This window comes from Ochotona curzoniae, unplaced genomic scaffold (assembly GCF_017591425.1).
Source record: "Ochotona curzoniae isolate NIBS_2020 unplaced genomic scaffold, NIBS_Ocur_1.0 scaffold_3835, whole genome shotgun sequence".
Taxonomy (NCBI): domain Eukaryota; kingdom Metazoa; phylum Chordata; class Mammalia; order Lagomorpha; family Ochotonidae; genus Ochotona; species Ochotona curzoniae.
In genome coordinates, this window is record NW_024467114.1 from 15357364 (window position 1) to 15373323 (window position 15960).

General features: G+C 44.3%; 1 protein-coding gene across 9 annotated transcripts in view; it reads left to right on the forward strand.

The window, feature by feature from the left end:
* LOC121145628 (cytochrome c oxidase assembly factor 1 homolog) overlaps positions 1 to 12623 on the forward strand; it is a 53162-nt gene extending 40539 nt beyond the window's left edge. For 2 of the 9 annotated variants that reach the window (XM_040964568.1, XM_040964566.1), the window contains exons 2-7: positions 1674 to 1858; positions 3527 to 3578; positions 5837 to 5936; positions 7688 to 7836; positions 9493 to 9569; positions 10587 to 12623. In XM_040964568.1, the coding sequence (XP_040820502.1) occupies positions 5852 to 5936; positions 7688 to 7836; positions 9493 to 9569; positions 10587 to 10686 (411 nt within the window). In that variant the 5' untranslated portion in view covers positions 1674 to 1858; positions 3527 to 3578; positions 5837 to 5851 and the 3' untranslated portion in view covers positions 10687 to 12623. The other 7 variants (XM_040964573.1, XM_040964572.1, XM_040964571.1 and 4 more) reach the window with 6 other exon arrangements.
* Positions 12624 to 15960: the final 3337 nt, after the last annotated feature.

Genomic DNA, 15960 nt, shown 5'->3' on the forward strand with positions numbered 1-15960 from the left:
TCCCAGGACCAGCCCAGGTCCATGAGGAGTGTGTATTATTATCAGGAGGTGTGGTTATGGTTCAGCCAGGTCATCTTTGGAGCATACCTAACATAAGAATGTAAATCCTTTGTATTTATTACTGTAGTCAGCATGATCTTGTGCTTGTAGCTTAGGTTTGTTTGCTTCTCTTTCCTTTAATGAATATTCTTTTTGCTCCCATTTTATGAATTTATCAAAATTAAGATTTAAAAAAGACCATTTACCTCAATTTTGGTGAATAATACCTTCACCCTTATTTTAATTCCCCCTTTTACTCACATTTTATGTTTAGTTAATATCTGGAATTTTTGTCCATACTAAAACTAGTATGTGTAACATTTTCTTAAGCAGTTGTTTTCATTTTACTTTCTTAATATTCACCCAATAATTATTTAGATCCATTCTGCCTGGTTTCAGGGCATACTATTCTGTCTGTTTCTAGGGAATTTGGATTAATGATTAAATCAATTACAGCTTTAACTCATATTTCCAGGAACCATATGCAGATCATGGAACACTTGAGCTTCTTCAAATGTATGCTTTCCTTGACCCAGTTTGGTTGGGGATGAAAGTTTTTTTTTAAATAAAAGATTTATTCATTTGGGAAGGCAGATTTACAAAGAGAAAGAGAGACAGACAGATCTATCCGCTGCTTCACTCCTCAAGTGGCTATAATGGCCAGTGCTGAGCCGATCCAAAGCCAGGAGCCAGGAGCTCCTTTCAATCTCCTGTTTGGGTGCAGGGTCCCAAGGCTCTGGGCCATCCTGGACTGCTTTCCCAGGCCACAAGCAGGGAGCTGAAAGGGAAGTGAAGCAGCCGGGACTAGAACCTGCCCCCATATGGGATCCTGGGGTGTGCAAGGCGAGGACTTTAGCTTCTATGCCACTGCTGGGCTCTTTCACTGTTATTCTGTTATCTTTGGGAGCTAATGTTGAGGTTATTGCAAGGTGAAATCCTTTGCATGTCTGTATATATTTTGGGGGAGATGGTAAAATTGAGATTTTTCTTGCCAGGAAATAAATCCTGTGAGTGGAATTGGAGATGCCTGCATTTTTGTCGTCTTTTCAGCTCATCAAGTTTTCTGTGGGTATATTTATATCCTCTTCCATTTGCCATAGTTACGTCAACAGAAGTTACCAAGATCTCCTTGGGTGGATTTTAGTTCCTAAATCTGCATTTATTTTCTTACTCTGAGCTTTTTATACGTGTGCTCTTTTGCTCTACAGTGTAGGAAAATGCAAATGTGACTTGCTCATAATAAATTCCATTTTTCTGCCATGTTAATTTTATTTTTCAAGTTTCCTTGAAATCCTCTTATTGTAGTTCCTTTGCTTTCCTTCTCAGCATACTGACAGTGAATGGCTTGAGTAAACTGAAGCGAGTTACCAAGGCGTGCCCCCTGAGCTTACCTGTCGCCCTCACCCCACCTTCACCCCCCACCCTGGGGACACAGGGAGGAGGCCAGGGTGACCCTCACTGCGTGCCTTCCAGATGGTGATTGGAGTGCTGCACTGAGTCCTCACTCAGGGCCCCTTGTAAAATTCTAGTGTTTTCCCCGCACTCCCCCAAGGACTCTGTGACTTTTATTATTGGATGTTATTTTAAGAAACAATAGTATGTGAAAGTTGAGGACTTTTTCTTTTACTTTGCAGGCTGTTGGGAGACACTTCTGCACGTTCCTGGGCTCCTGAGGCAGTGCGCACGGTTGGGAGCTGTGCTGAGGGCCCCTCCTCGCCTGTGGGTTGGTGAGCACCAGAGGGCAGACACTCAGGGGCTCACAGCTTCTCTGGCCTCCCTGTCTGCTGAGCAGTGCCACGTGTGGTTGTCCTAAGAAAAGGTTGGAGACACAATCGTGTGGTATTTTTATAATGATAGTCTAGCTCTGCCTTTTCTTAAAACTGTGTTACTTCCTCTTTATTTTGTTCTCAAGTGTATGTCTTTGTTAACCCAGTCGTTCTTTTTGGAATGAGCTAGTGCACAAATTGGTCAGTGAAATCCTCGGGTATTTTTCAAGATCTTTTTGGTCCCCTCTTACTGCTTTGCTTTTGGTTTTGCTGTCTGCCTCAGAAGCCTCCCCTCCCCCAGGCCACAGGCCTTTCTGTCCCCACAAGGTCATTGCCTCCTCTCCCCCAGGCTGTGGGCCTCTCTTTTCCCACAGGTGCTTCTGTAGCCTGCCACCTACAGAGTCGAGCCCTAGCAGGTCGAGGTGGAGGGCCTTGGCAGTAACCGCATCCTGGTCCTCGTTTCCAGACCCTGTGACTTCTCATACATCTGCAGCTCTCATTTCTCCCTGCTTTGCCATTTGCACAGACAGGAAGCCTTTCTACTTGTTCACCTTTCTCTGCTCAGGGTGAACTTCCTCTGTGAAACCTTCTCTGATCGCCTCCTTTGGGCCGACCACTTCCTTCATGGGCGTCGCTTCAGCTCTCAGTGCACCTGTCTAGCAGCACTAACCCGACTGCTGCACCCTTGCAAATAAGGAAAGTTCACCCCTTGCTGAAGATGCTTCACAGTACTTGCAGTGTTGGCAAACAGACTGATACAAGTGGGAATCTGTGGCTTCTGCCAGGTGCATGAAACCCAGCTAGGGTTCTGTGGTGCGTGGCTGTGCAGCTGTGCTTGGGCTCCTGTCTGTGTTGCTGTTAGCATTTACTTTTCTGTGTTTCCCCTGAGGACCAAGGAGAACAGTCTGGACTTGGTATTTTCATTTTCTCTTTCTGACCACTTTAGGGTCTCTGTCACCATTTGCTAAACAAAAGAATGAAGGTATACTTGTCTGGAGAAAATGGCAAGAAAGGCATGCCTGTCAAATATATTAACAATATATGCAATATATGCTGAGATTTTTTTTTCCACATTTCTATATTAGGACAATCTCTAGTCAATGGACCGTGGTGGTTGAGCACATTGAGGCTGCAGCCAGTCCCCTGGTGTTTGGCCCCTGTTTCCTGTTCCCACTTACTAATGTGAGATTGGGCAGGCTAGCTCTCAGAAAACATGCAGAGGATAATAATAGTTAACGTGGAGGCTGTTATGAGAATTAGGTGAATTGTCCTATATAAAATGCTTAGACTAGTACTAGTCTCTGAAGGCAAGGGACTGGTAGCTGTTATCAGTATTGTTTAAGTTTACCATATTGCTGAAAGCCTACTTGTAAACTATGAGCTACAACTTCTATCCTTAGCATCTTGTTTCTGTGGGCATAGCCTCGTGCTGATTGGCCCCTCCCCGGGCTACACCCATCTTCTGTTGCTGCAACAAGAAGTGCACAGTGCACAGACAGGAAACCAGCAAGCTTTGCTTTTTCTTCCAAATTTGGCAGAAAAGAAGGGAAAAGTAGGCCCTGTTACAGACAGCACTTGCTGGAGAATTAAATTTAACTTCTTACTCATATTTTCTGAAAGCTTGGTTTGGTGATAAATCTTGGTTGCATGAAATTAAAAAACAGGGAGAAATATGTTTGAAAAAATTATTTTAATGTAAAATATTTTCTTCTTCATTGCAGGTCGTTCTCCTTTGATGATTCTCAAGACAGTTGTGCTAGACAGTGGCAACAGGTAATAGAGTGTTTTGGGGCCCAGGTCGTCTTTAGAACCTGCCGGGCCATTCTCAGATGGCGCAGTCGCTGACTGTCACTGCCTGAATGGCTGTGGCTTCGCCTGCTCTTCAGAGGAGCCAGGGAATGGCTGCTCTGTATCATTTCGGGACTTAGTTTTCCCCTGTGTCCCATGCTGCCTGAGTGGCTGTAGCATTGTGGGAAGCTCTGCCTCACTCAGCTTGCCCCGCCCTGGTGAGTTTATGCTGTCTGCAGATTAAGCCAGACCTGACTAATACATTCCTTGGAGATGCTCTGATCATTTTTATTAGGAAAACTACATAGCTTTTCCCAGATCACATTACTGTAATTGACTTTACACTCAATGCTGACAAGTATTTGTGCCTATGGGAAAGCTGCAGTCAAGTGGGAAACTCTCACTTCCGTTGCATTTTTTTTGTTTTGTTTTTTTCAGATTCCAGCAGCCTTTTCATAGTTGTACAGAACAGTGTATAACTACAAAATACAAAGATGTTATAAAACTTCACTCTCCTAATTGTTAATTCACCAAAGCTCTCCATCAGCCTAAATATTTCTACATAGAACTAGTTAATTTTTATGCAGAAGTATATTTGTTATTTTTCAGAAAATGTATCCACATGATGAGCTGTCTCCAGTGGGGCTTCTGTCCTCTGGTTTTCCTTCCAGAAGGCAGAAACAGAGGTGGCAGGTGTGTGCTTTCTTGGTGGCCTCCGTCTGACCCGGCAGGAGATCTACCCTGCTCAGCTCAGCTCTGTGCTGAGACACCGCTGCCTCTTTAGTGCCCTGAGGTTACTTTATTTCTTTTTTTTTTTTTTTTTTCCAAATTTGAAGGACACAGAAAAGGCAGAGTGATAGAAGGAAAGAAAGATCTTCCATTCACTAATTCACTCTCCAAATGGCTGGGATGGCTGAGGCCCAGCCAGGCCAAAGCCAGGAGCCGAGAGCTTCTTCCAGGTCTCCCCATGTGGGTACAGGGGCTCAAGCATTTGGACCTTCCTCTGGTGCCTTCCCAGGCACATTAGCAGAGAGCTGAATCCCAAGTGGAACAGCTAGGACTAGAGCTGGTGCCTGTATAGGATATTGGCATCACAGGCCATGGCTTTACAGGTGACACCACGATGGCCCCAAAGGCCTTGTTTCCTAAAGAAGTACAATTGAAATAAATTATTCTGGAGCCATCCTCTTCCTTTTGGGAAGAAATATCCACAAAGAGCAGTTCACCAAGTCTCACCCAAAGACATCCTCATGGTCACAGCACACTGAAACCCCACAGAAAGAATGTAGCCCACATATGTTTTGGGTTAGGTCTTTTATGATTTTCCACAAAAAAATTGATTGATGGCACTTCTTGAAAAACTGAAAGTACATTGAGACTTAACACTCATGGCTGCACTCAGCTGGAGCCAGTCGAAGCTGCCTCCGCAGCCAGGCTGTGTGTTCTTCACTTTGCTCAGCCTGTTCTTGGTTATGTGACCTATTTGGTTCTCTGGACATTTGATTGAGACCCCTATTTTGTTCTGTCCTGCCCCTTGGCCAGAGTCTTACCCTGTTTTATGGCTGGATAACTTAATGCCTTCCCAACAGAAGCCCAGGCCGGTGTGAGCAGTAGTTAAGTGGCCACCCTGCAGGAGGAGATTTGGTGTCATGAAGACCCAGGGTGAATGTGGTGTGTGCTGTATTTGCCGAGCTGGCACCATGCCATCTCTTTATTCAGCCTGAAAGTCATAACCAAAGTTTCTTCATCTGTGGGGTGGAGTGGGGTGCTTTTTAAGTTATGAAAGAAAGCAGCCAGTGACAGCTCTGGCCCATTCACAGGCTTGTAAGACCAGCTATTGCCACAAAAGGAGACGCTTCCTGTTTACCAGTTGGCCTGAGTCAAAGTGGTTGTACTTCCTGGCTGTGCTGGGGTTTTTTGGCATACAGGCCAGGTTCTGTCTTTCAGATTGGTGGGAGTGAATGCTTGCTCTGTACTTGCTTGGTTGGGGGTGGCAGAAGCCCCCTCCCCCTCCAGCCTGTATCCTGGATGCAGGCCACCCTTGGGAGGGCACCCTCGGGAGGGCACTCCCTTTGGCTCCAGAAGCAGCCCTGGCCACTGGAGAGGGAGCCAAAGCGGGAGGGCAGGTTTGGCTCCTTGCCGGCTTGCTCCTCAGCAATCCTTTCCCAGTGACACCCCAGTCCAGGCACAGGCCCTGGGTGTGAAACTGAATTTGACAATAAATTTGTGTCTCGTTTTTTAAGTCTCCAGGAAGCGGGATGTCAGAGCCTCTGGGAAAAATGCTGCTCCTTTCTGGCGCGATGATTGCTGGAGTCGTTCCCCTCGTGTATTACGGTATACAGAGTGAGTGTCCCACTCTTCCTTCCAGCTAAGGATATGCTTGAGATGCTCTCAGACGATTAGAGACAGGAAAGGGCCATGAGAAGCCAGTCCACCATTCCTTTGACTCTAGCTTCCTCCTTATCCTGCAATCCCAGCTTTGCAGGAGCCACCAGTACAAGCAGAAGGATGAGGAGCAGTCATTTGGTGAGGCTTGCCAAGCAAGATGGGCTTGTACGCGAGTGCACCCACAGGAGCTCCATTGGGATTTCTCTGATCCTGTAAAGGGGTGCAGACAGGGGGGCTACCAGCTGCTTCACAGGTGATGAAGGCTTACTGTCGCTTGAGTGTTGGCAGCCGCTCTGCCCTGCCTTTCTCACCTGCTCATGTGCCAGGGGAGGGAACCTTGAATAAGAGCTCAGGCAAGAGTAGACAATGAAAGCCAAGGTCAGAATGGCAGAATCCTGACAGATGTGGCCTTCAGCACACTGCTGTCAGGTTCGAATTGGTCAGGACAGGCTGTGTTTACTGTCTGAAGAGCCTTTCAATGCTATAGGCAGCAGAGCAACAGAGGTAAATGACTGCCAGCCTTTGTCAGTCCGCCTGACTTGGTTCCTCCCACTGACTCTGCAGCATGCCTGCTGCTTCCTTCTTCCTGGGATGAGAGAGAAGGTTGCCAGCAGATAGCCAACAGAGCAGTGCCCTCCCCACTGGCTGCTCACCTTCCTGCTGAGTTGGCTGGGAGTTCCCTGAGTCTGGAGATAGTCTTAGATGAGTGTTCCCTGGGAAAGTTGACACGAGAATGACTCGGCCTCCTCTGTCCTCAGCCAAAGGGACTGGGGTAGAACAGGATAGGCATGGGTGCTGTTTTGAACCAGGGCTCTGCCTTCTGTTCTGTCAGCCTCTTGTTGCTGGTTGGCTAGAGTTGGTTAACAGAACCCTGCTGATGGGGCAAGGCCAGGGCCTTGCAGCCAAGCTGCTGCTCTTGATTAGCCTTGTGGTCTCGTGAGGAAGTCTTTCACCTTCCTCTGTCACCTTTTCCTTGTCTGTGATGAGGGGGCATGTGAGCGCCCTGGGGTAAAGCTGTTTTGAGAATTAAATGAATCTGACAATGTATGACCTGTTGTCATGTTGGAAATTGTGGTAAGTATTGAGAACCATGCCTGGCCATAGATACCACTCAGTAAAGATGAGCTGAGTAGGCCCAGTTTCTGCCCACTTCCTTTACGCCGTAGCTGAGCTTGTGCTGCAGCCCCACTCCAGGGAAGCAGAGCTCGGGAGGGAGAGCACTACCCTGGACCTCCAGCCTTCCTACAAGAAGGAGACTGCCAGACCAAACACCCTGCTTGGGAAGTCTCCCTTTACTCCTTGCCTAGGACCTCCTGAGAAGTACTTTCCAGTTCCCAGTGACCTTGGGGCTGAGGTTCCTGAGACTGAAAGCAATTCTGCTTAAGATGTTAGCTTCAATTTCTACATGTGACAAATAAGCATTTTCATGTCCCACTTGTTTGTCGAAGGGTTTTGTTAATGATTTTGTGATCTCTCTGTGCCTCATCTTAGTGGCAGGAGAGGTGGTTACACATCAGGTATCTGGTACTTTGGGCTTCAAGGACGGAAATTTTAGTTGTGTGGTCAGTCCCTCTTTGTTTCTTCCATCCACAAATGTCACAGTTCTGTTTCCATCCAGTGTACCAATTGTTTAATTTCAATTTCTGTGAAGATTCTACCTGATAAGTTTCAACAAAAATAAAAGAAATACTATTTTTCCCACTTAGAAGCTTTTTCCAGAACTTCCTATTATCAGCTGGCTGTGGAGCAGCTGCGAAGTCACCCTGAGGCCCTGGAAGCTCTGGGCAGTCCTCTCAATGTCCACCATCTTGAGCTCACCGACAGGCACAACTTCGTGGACATTGCCGATGCCAAGGTAAAGTGTTCTCCCTTATGAAAGCAGACTGGAGCTGCCACCTGGAAGGAAGCTGGAGTTAAGAATCCACTAAGAGTGCCACTAGCTTTAGCATCTCTAAAAAAGTATCTTCTTATGGTTTTTCTGTATTTATAAAAATATTTTATATGCCTATAGAGTCATCTTAAAACATTTATGTATTTGAAGGGCAGATTTTATATATAGAGAGAAAATAACAGAAATCTTCTATCCACTGGTTCACTCCCCAGATGGGCACCATGGCTAGAGCCGAGCTGGCCTGAAGCAGGGAGCTAGAAGCTTCTTCCAGGCTTGCCACAAGGGTGCAGGGGCCTATGGACCTGGGCGATCCTCCACTTCTTGGTAGGCCGTACACAGGGAACTGGGTCGGAAGTGGAGTAGTTGAGACACAAATTAGTGCCCCTGTGGGATGTCAGTGCTGCAGGTAAAACAGTAACTTGCTAGCCACTGTGCCAGCCCCTTATTTGTGTGTTGATGTCCCTATTTGGGGAATTAGTGTGAGAGGGACGGTGGCAAGTGTTTTTAGTTTTTAACCTTAAGTTGTAGTTAGCTAACAATTCTTGGTGGTTTGTGCCATGTTGGCTTTGAACTTGGAAGTACATCTGTGTATAGCTAGCATAAGGTCTGATGTCACCAGCTGTTTAATCTTCAGCCTTGAAATTTTGTTTACAGTGCTTCCCTGAAATGCCAGCCTATTTTTTGAACTGCAGCTTTTTGTGCAGTTCGGCTTGGCAAGACTCAAAATATAAGATTCACTTGTTACCCTGTTTAGCAAACATTTTGAGTACATGCCTTGGTTGCAGGAATGATTCTAAACTACGTGGGGAATGCAGAGATGGAAAAGACTGGGGGCGGGGTGTGTTTACAGTTTAAAATTCTGGTATAAGAGATGACAAAGCAAAAGCTGTTGCCATCACATAGTCCCAGGTGGCCCTGAAGTCCACTAGAGGCCTCGAAGGTTCTGTGAAGGCTGTGGAAAGTGAGACAGGTACACAGGCTGAGCAGCATGTGATCTTACAGTTAGGACACAGGTTGGCAGGTGCAGGTGTGATGGGCAGGCTCAGCTGGGCCTGGCAGAGCTGCCATCCTGTAAGCTGTGTGCCCTGGATTCTGTGGCAGCAGCACTGGAAGCATTTTCAAAGTAAGAGTTGCATGATCTTACCTGCTTTTCTTGCTGCTGTCTTTATTATGCATTTTATGGAACTGTCACTAATTAATTCATGCTCAGGTATTCTGATCCAAAGTACAGTTGGCTCCCAGTATCCACAGCGGATTAACTCAGGAAACCCTTCCATTTTGATCCGCAAATCTGGGAATGCTCAAATCCCTTCTGTAAAATGGTAAGGTGATTGGGTTGAGCCTGTTAACCTCCATTTGTAAACTTGAAACAACCCCAGAATGTAACATGAGTGGCCATTCTAAGTACCCAGAGCATCAAGTCTGTCATACAAAGTCCCCTGGCCAAATGAATTCACTAAAGCATGCAAACGGGGCAGGACTTCGGAAAAGCAGGTGAATTCTCTGTTTGGGCTGTTTGAAAAACAACTCAATTCTGTGAATAATCCCTGAGATTTTACAGGTTCAGCCGTGGGAAACGTTGCTTCGTCCTCGTTCTTTACTGCCATTTCTCACCCACAGTTGAAGATTCCTGTGTCTGGATCCAAGTCTGGGGGTCATCTGTACGTCTACTCATCCAGAGAAGGCCCCTTTCGGAGGTACTGAGGGCAGTGAAGACATGTGGGGGTCATCTTTACATCTGCTTATGCGGAGAGGGCCCCTCTCAGAGGTACTAAAGGCAGTGACGTGTGGGATTCATCTCTGTCCACTCATGCAGAGAGGGCCCCTTTCCAATGTACTGAGGGAAGAGATGTGTGGGAAATAGCTCCTGATGGAAACACATCTGATTTCTATTTTCACTTGTGACTAAATGATCACAGCATTGGTTCTCAAAGCCTTGAGCCAAATGCCTCATGGTCTGGGGGCACCAAGCCAGGCTGCGGCTGTCTAATTAATCTCATCTACTGAATTTGAAAATCTTGATACGGAGGTTTGGGTCTACAGTCATTTGATGCTATGTTACAGCCTCTAAGTCTGTGGCTCCCATCATTAGGAACTCCTGTTCCAGAGATTTGTCATATGCTCTGTGTAAGCTCTCCCCCCCATTAACTGCCTCGGCTAGTCTGGCTGCCAATAGCTACAACCGCTCACATCCACCCACGGGAAGCCTCTTCCAGAGATGTTTGCTGTTTAGCCAGGATGTATTTTAATCCCCAAGGACAAAAACAGCAGGCATCCCTGAGGCACACTGACCCCTGAGCCTGGGGATTAACTGAAGAACTTGCAGGAAATAAGCTGCTGCTTTTCCTTCCTAACGCCCCTTCATTTACCTGCTAGTCTGTTATCCTTACGCCTGCCTTGACAGTGATGTTGGGTGAGTAGTTAGGACTTGTGATGGAAAGTTAGATAAGACATATTCCTAGACATTTTTTTAAAGAATGATTTATTTGGAAGTCAGTTGGAAAGAAATCTTCCCCATGTGGCCAGTAGTTGATCAGACTGAAGCCAAGAACCCGGGACTCCTGTGTGGGAGGCCGGACACAAACGCTTGTCCCATCCTTTGCTGCTGCTTTCCCGAGGGGGAGCCTGGACCTGCACTGGCATGCATGTGCCAGCCCCCCTCGGTGCTGTCCTTGGCCTCTTTGATGGGAGACACTGTACTTCTGTTCTCTCAGGTGGCACCTTCAGGAGGTCTTCCTAGAGCTCAGTGATGGGCAGCAGATTCCTGTGTTCAAGCTCGGCAAGGAGAGTGGCAGTGAATTCGAAAAGGAGTAAAGGTGATGAGGACGACTCAGCATCCCCTCCTTCCACTGCAAGCCACATCCTGCAGCCACCAGTACAATGAATGTGTGCTGGCATATGGTAATTTGGGTATCATTCATTGAGAAAATGATACCCTGACCTCAATGAATGCTACTGTGTTTTTATCATTTATTTAAAAATGCTCTGTATAAAAAAAGCAAAGCACAAGATAACGAAAGACTGTTTTCAGTTTCTGCTGGTTCTTTTCCTCCTGATCAATAAAGATTGAGGCTTACTAGAACTGAAGAGCTTTCTCAACTGCTGACATCATTGTGCCAACACAAACCAGGTACTACTTACTGTTTGTTCACTCAACCTTCAATTCCTGTTAAGTAACTTCCATCACTTGGAAAGACTGTTTGCTATTTTCATGTCTATTTCAGTTACTACCTGTCAGATCTGCACAATAATTACTTTCATTCCATCATTTTGAAAGCTTAAAGCTTTAATTGTCTAACATGAGCTTTATGTGTACCTATGTAATCTACAGCTACCAGGTCCTGATCCTTTACTCCCCAATCAATTCAACTACCTGTACAACAAAGTCATATTCTAAGCTTACTGTTTTTAAAAAGACACTGCATTTTGAAGAGCCCTTCTTCTAAGACCCAGAGCTTACAAAAAGTTTATTATCCTTCCTTTCAAAAACAAAGCTAACCCTCGTAGTAGCACCAGGCTTTCATGCAGTTGTAATTGTCTACAAGGACATTTGTAAGCTTTTGCCCTTGTATTAATATTCACTGGAGAGGATTCAATAACTAAAATGCTGATGGAGCATGAAGCCTTCAGTCTGTACAATTCAGAGTGTCTTTTTCCTTTGGAGCTGCTTTGCCGGTTATGCTATTACGTGTGTCAACTTATTATGCAGACCTGGCAACTTTTCACTTCCTTTATTCTTTGCTGTGGCTCAAGTATAGGACAGGGGCCTAAGTGGTTTATGTGTTCTGAAGTAAAAACAAATGATAGCTTTATTTGTGTAGAGTTAGATATAACAAAAGTTTTTCTGAGCCAGTGGGCAGAAAAAGAACCTGTTGTGTGAAACTTCATTTGTAGAAAGCTACCATTCTTGGGACATTTTTTAAGTCCCAAACTCACCATATTCCTGGATGCAGTAGGCATTCTTTCCTGTTCTTTAAGGAGAGCAGTGTTGTGTACTTCCAGCCCACTACTTCCTGTGACTCAGCTGTTAATTTCCATGCCCTACTTTGATGACGACTTCATGCTGTCGGCAAAAGAAAAGGTAACTTTCTGCTATGGGCCCTGTTTGGACAGGTGAACCCAGCATAGCCAGTAACAAGATAGCACAGTCCACAGATCGCAGAGAAGAATTGAGTAGAATTCTTAAGAATTACAGACTTATGGCAGAGGAAGTCACAGCCAACAAATGGCAGCATGAGTTCCCTGTAGAAAAACGCTGTAAGCTCTTTACCTGCAGCGTGCTCACCAGCTACAATGCTGGGTGACTGGCCAAGGGCTGAGGAGTTAAGAGAAATCCAGGAGAGCATTTGTCCATATTGGCCTTCAAGACTGAGGTCTTGCTAAGCAGACACGATAAAGAATACCTTTTGGCGGGGGAGGCAGGAGGCATGCCTCAGAAACAGGTAAAACAATGTCCTGGAAGGGTAGCATAAAGTGAATGCTAGAACATTTTAAACAAGTTTGTAGCCACATCAAAAATTGATTCTGCTGTCGATGCTGGTTTCAGAGGCTGCCAACACCTGTGTAATTCTCAGATCATAATTTTTAGTGTAAGTATTCACCAGGGGATCATTACCCCTAGTACAGGTGCAGTACAGGAAGATGAAGCTGATGAAGGTTACGTAGTTACACAAAGCAGCTCTGCCCTCTGGAAAGGTAAGGGAAATATTCTGTGGGCTGTAGTCATTGCACTGCTTATGATTTTCAGTTTGTTCATAGGAAAAATATGAATAAATATTTACCAGTCACCTGCCTTGCAGGTGAGGCAATGTTTATACTGCTGGTTGGGATGCTTAGGGAAAAGGGGCTATTTACAGAGTGGCCTTGATGACTCCGAGGGCCAGGCAGGTGGAGGCTGATAGGCAGACCTTCAATCCCCACCCACAAGAAGATTCTTGCCGCCTGAGTAACTTGCTGCCAGTGTTCAGGCATGTCTCGTAAGGTGCTGTCAGGAATGTGTCAGAAAAACTGCAGCATTTCGTGATCCAGGGATGGAACAAGGAAAGTGGAAACATGCCCGTAAAGGACAGACTGGCTGCAGTTTAGTGAAACTGAGCCTGTAGGAGAAAGTACTTTCCATTCTTCACTCATCTGCCAATGCCTGCACCCCCAGGACATAGTTACAAAGTGAAATTTCTGTAATAAGTAAAGGAAGATATTTTTCTCCAATAAAAATAAATATTAAACTCAGTTTTCTTTTCCTCACTTAAAATAATTTGGAAGTGAAAATTACTTTCTCATTCTGTTGCCAGGTGATCAATCCATAAAAAGCCTAATAGTTACTTTGGGATAAAGAAATGGGAACCTGTACATAGGTTTTTCATAGGTCCCATTTTCCACAAAATTACAGAAATCATTATTTAAGAAGGCAAGCATAGCTCTTAAATAGCCTAACCCAAAGAAATTCCTTGATAGGAAAGCAGCAGCTTACCTACAATTTATATGGTAGTTTTCTTAGGAAATTCTGTTACTTCAGAAATCAGAAGGAAGTAACAGAATTGTCAACTCCAAATTCTTTTATCTGGTGAAGTGAGCAGTTACTAAAACAGAAAAGATTTGTTTAAAAACACTTGGCACATCAGGAGTGTAAAGGATGAATAGTTGGATAAATGCAGTAATTGCTGTTTCTTGATTTTCCTAAATTGATGGTAAAAGCACAGTGTATGAATGCTGGCAGTGCGGGCTCAGTGTGTAGGAAGGATATTGTACGATCCATGCAACAGGTGGGGGAGAGCCAAGGAACGTAAGCTTTCTACATTTCATACTAGGAAAATCTTGATATTGACTTACCTTTATAGCAAGAAAGTAGTTCTGTATCACTTGTTTACCAAAACTTCCACCTTACATGATAGCACAGGTCTCTGTGCCTAAGAACTGCAATGCCAGCTTTGAATCACATGTGCCATCTTTCCCACCCCCTCTACCTCTAAGATTTAGACACTGTACAACCAGCAGGGCCAGGGCTGCTGTTGCCCTCCCACCTCCTCCTTTCTGGCTCTCTGAAAGTTAAACAGACCTCTTTGCATGAGCTAAAAATGAGCCTGGGGAGGTGTGGCATATGAAAAGCAAATTAGCAAGAAATCTGAAAAATGAAGAACTGCCAAAACAAGGACATCAAAAAACCAGGGTCTCTGTGGAAAACATGAACACATGTGCAGTATCTCTGCACTGAAAAATATTTTTAAAAAGTTAAATTGATCTATAGACTCAAAGAATGTTACTCAGAATCCCAGAGGGCTTTTTTGGGGGCAAGTACTTTGAGTTGGCTTGTCAATTTTTACCAAATTTAGAAATTTAGATTATGTATTTGAAAGTCATTTTACAGAGCAGACCAACAATGAGAGAGATGTTCTGTCCACTGGTTCAGCCCTACTGATCGCAACATTGAAAACAAAACAGACGAGTCAGGATTAAACCTTATCAAAAACACACTGTTGAGAAAATAAGCCACAGAGTGTGTTGGGGGGGAGGATTTGTCACACACCAAAAAAAAAAAAAAAAAAGGATATTCAGCATCTGATAAATGCAAAAAGTGCTGCTTATTTGTCACCAGGAGAATACAAATTAAACCACCTTGGAATAGCACCACACCCAAGGGAGTACAGCTGAAATGAAGACAGCCCCAAAGGTCCACCATCTGTGCTGGTGGAAACACAATAAAGCTTTCTTAAAAAGCTAAATTTACATTTACTCTAAGTCCTAAAATTTCTAGGTACTCCTAATTACAAATAAAAACATGTGCGTAAAAAAATCCCTGTGCAATATTTATAGCAGCTTTCCTCAAATAGCCATGAGCAGAAACAGACTGTGCTATAATCAAAGTTCTACACAGGGAGAGAAACATGCTGATGGAACCACTGACACAGGTGCTCTGATGTACCGAGTAAGCAGCGGCAGCTAGGGGAGGGCGTGCTGTATGATTCCACCTGTTCATCTGGAGACAGGAGACTACAGGATTTTGCCAAGCTGACTCAGATCTGTGTGTTTCATTATATATAAATTATATCCCTCCCTCCCAAAACAGTGGTTGGAAATTAAGGCTCTGTCTGCAGTTTAATCTAGTTCTTTAAAGTCCTAAGTGGTTAGTCTTGAACCACTTATGTAAGTTTAGAAAGTCTGAAGAACCAAATTTAAAAAAGGGTTTTTGAATGCAAAATTATTGAATCCAAATGTTTTCCGTACATAGGTGGCATTTTCCATTAACTTTTGGAAGAGCCCCTCATATTTAGCTATTTGTCTAATATCTAATGTCTTTGGAGCTCATTTGTTGGTACTCTAATTTTTTCCCATCAGGTGTACTCTTTGGGCATTCACTCATCAATATTAACTCTGAACATACCTGAACCTGTGCAGACTGAAGTGCACAACAGTCCCATTTACATTAGTGAGGACTCTGGAGCCCTTGTCTGACATTCTCTAAGGCTTCTGTAGAACCTTTCTTCTTTAACTTTCAGGTTGGGGCAAAAGAAAAAAATATTAAGATTCCAGAATTATCATTTGTCTATCAGAGAAAGTCACTTTATCCTGTTTTCACATGAAAACAATGAAACAGTATTCAGCTTCCCAACTGATTTCAGCTACTTACATTTTGTGCAGTCCATCAAGTGCTCAGCACACTGAAAGCAAATTTTAACATCAGTACTGCATATATAAACTGTATGGATAGTCCCTGATCATGTGGAAATTGAAAACAAAGTGGTAATAGAGTGAGAGGGAAGTAGCTGTCTGAAGTATAGATTACTTGGCCTAATGGTGGGAGGCTCTTCATCGTGCTGTTTACTGCACAAACAGAAAATACCAATATGTATTTACAAGGATAGGCTGAAGGGCTTAAAAACATCATAAAGCTCAAAATTCAAGGTACAAAAGGGCAGCTGAGGATAGGCAGTGAACCAAAAGAAAACTTTCTTCACAAACATGGTAATTTTATTAGGTGTATTATTTGTGTCCCATCTAATTTTTTGGAAAAAAATGTAAAATTTGAACTTATTTTAAAATGACAAATTTATCAAGTACACAAATGTATCACTCAATAGGGTTTTTTTCCCC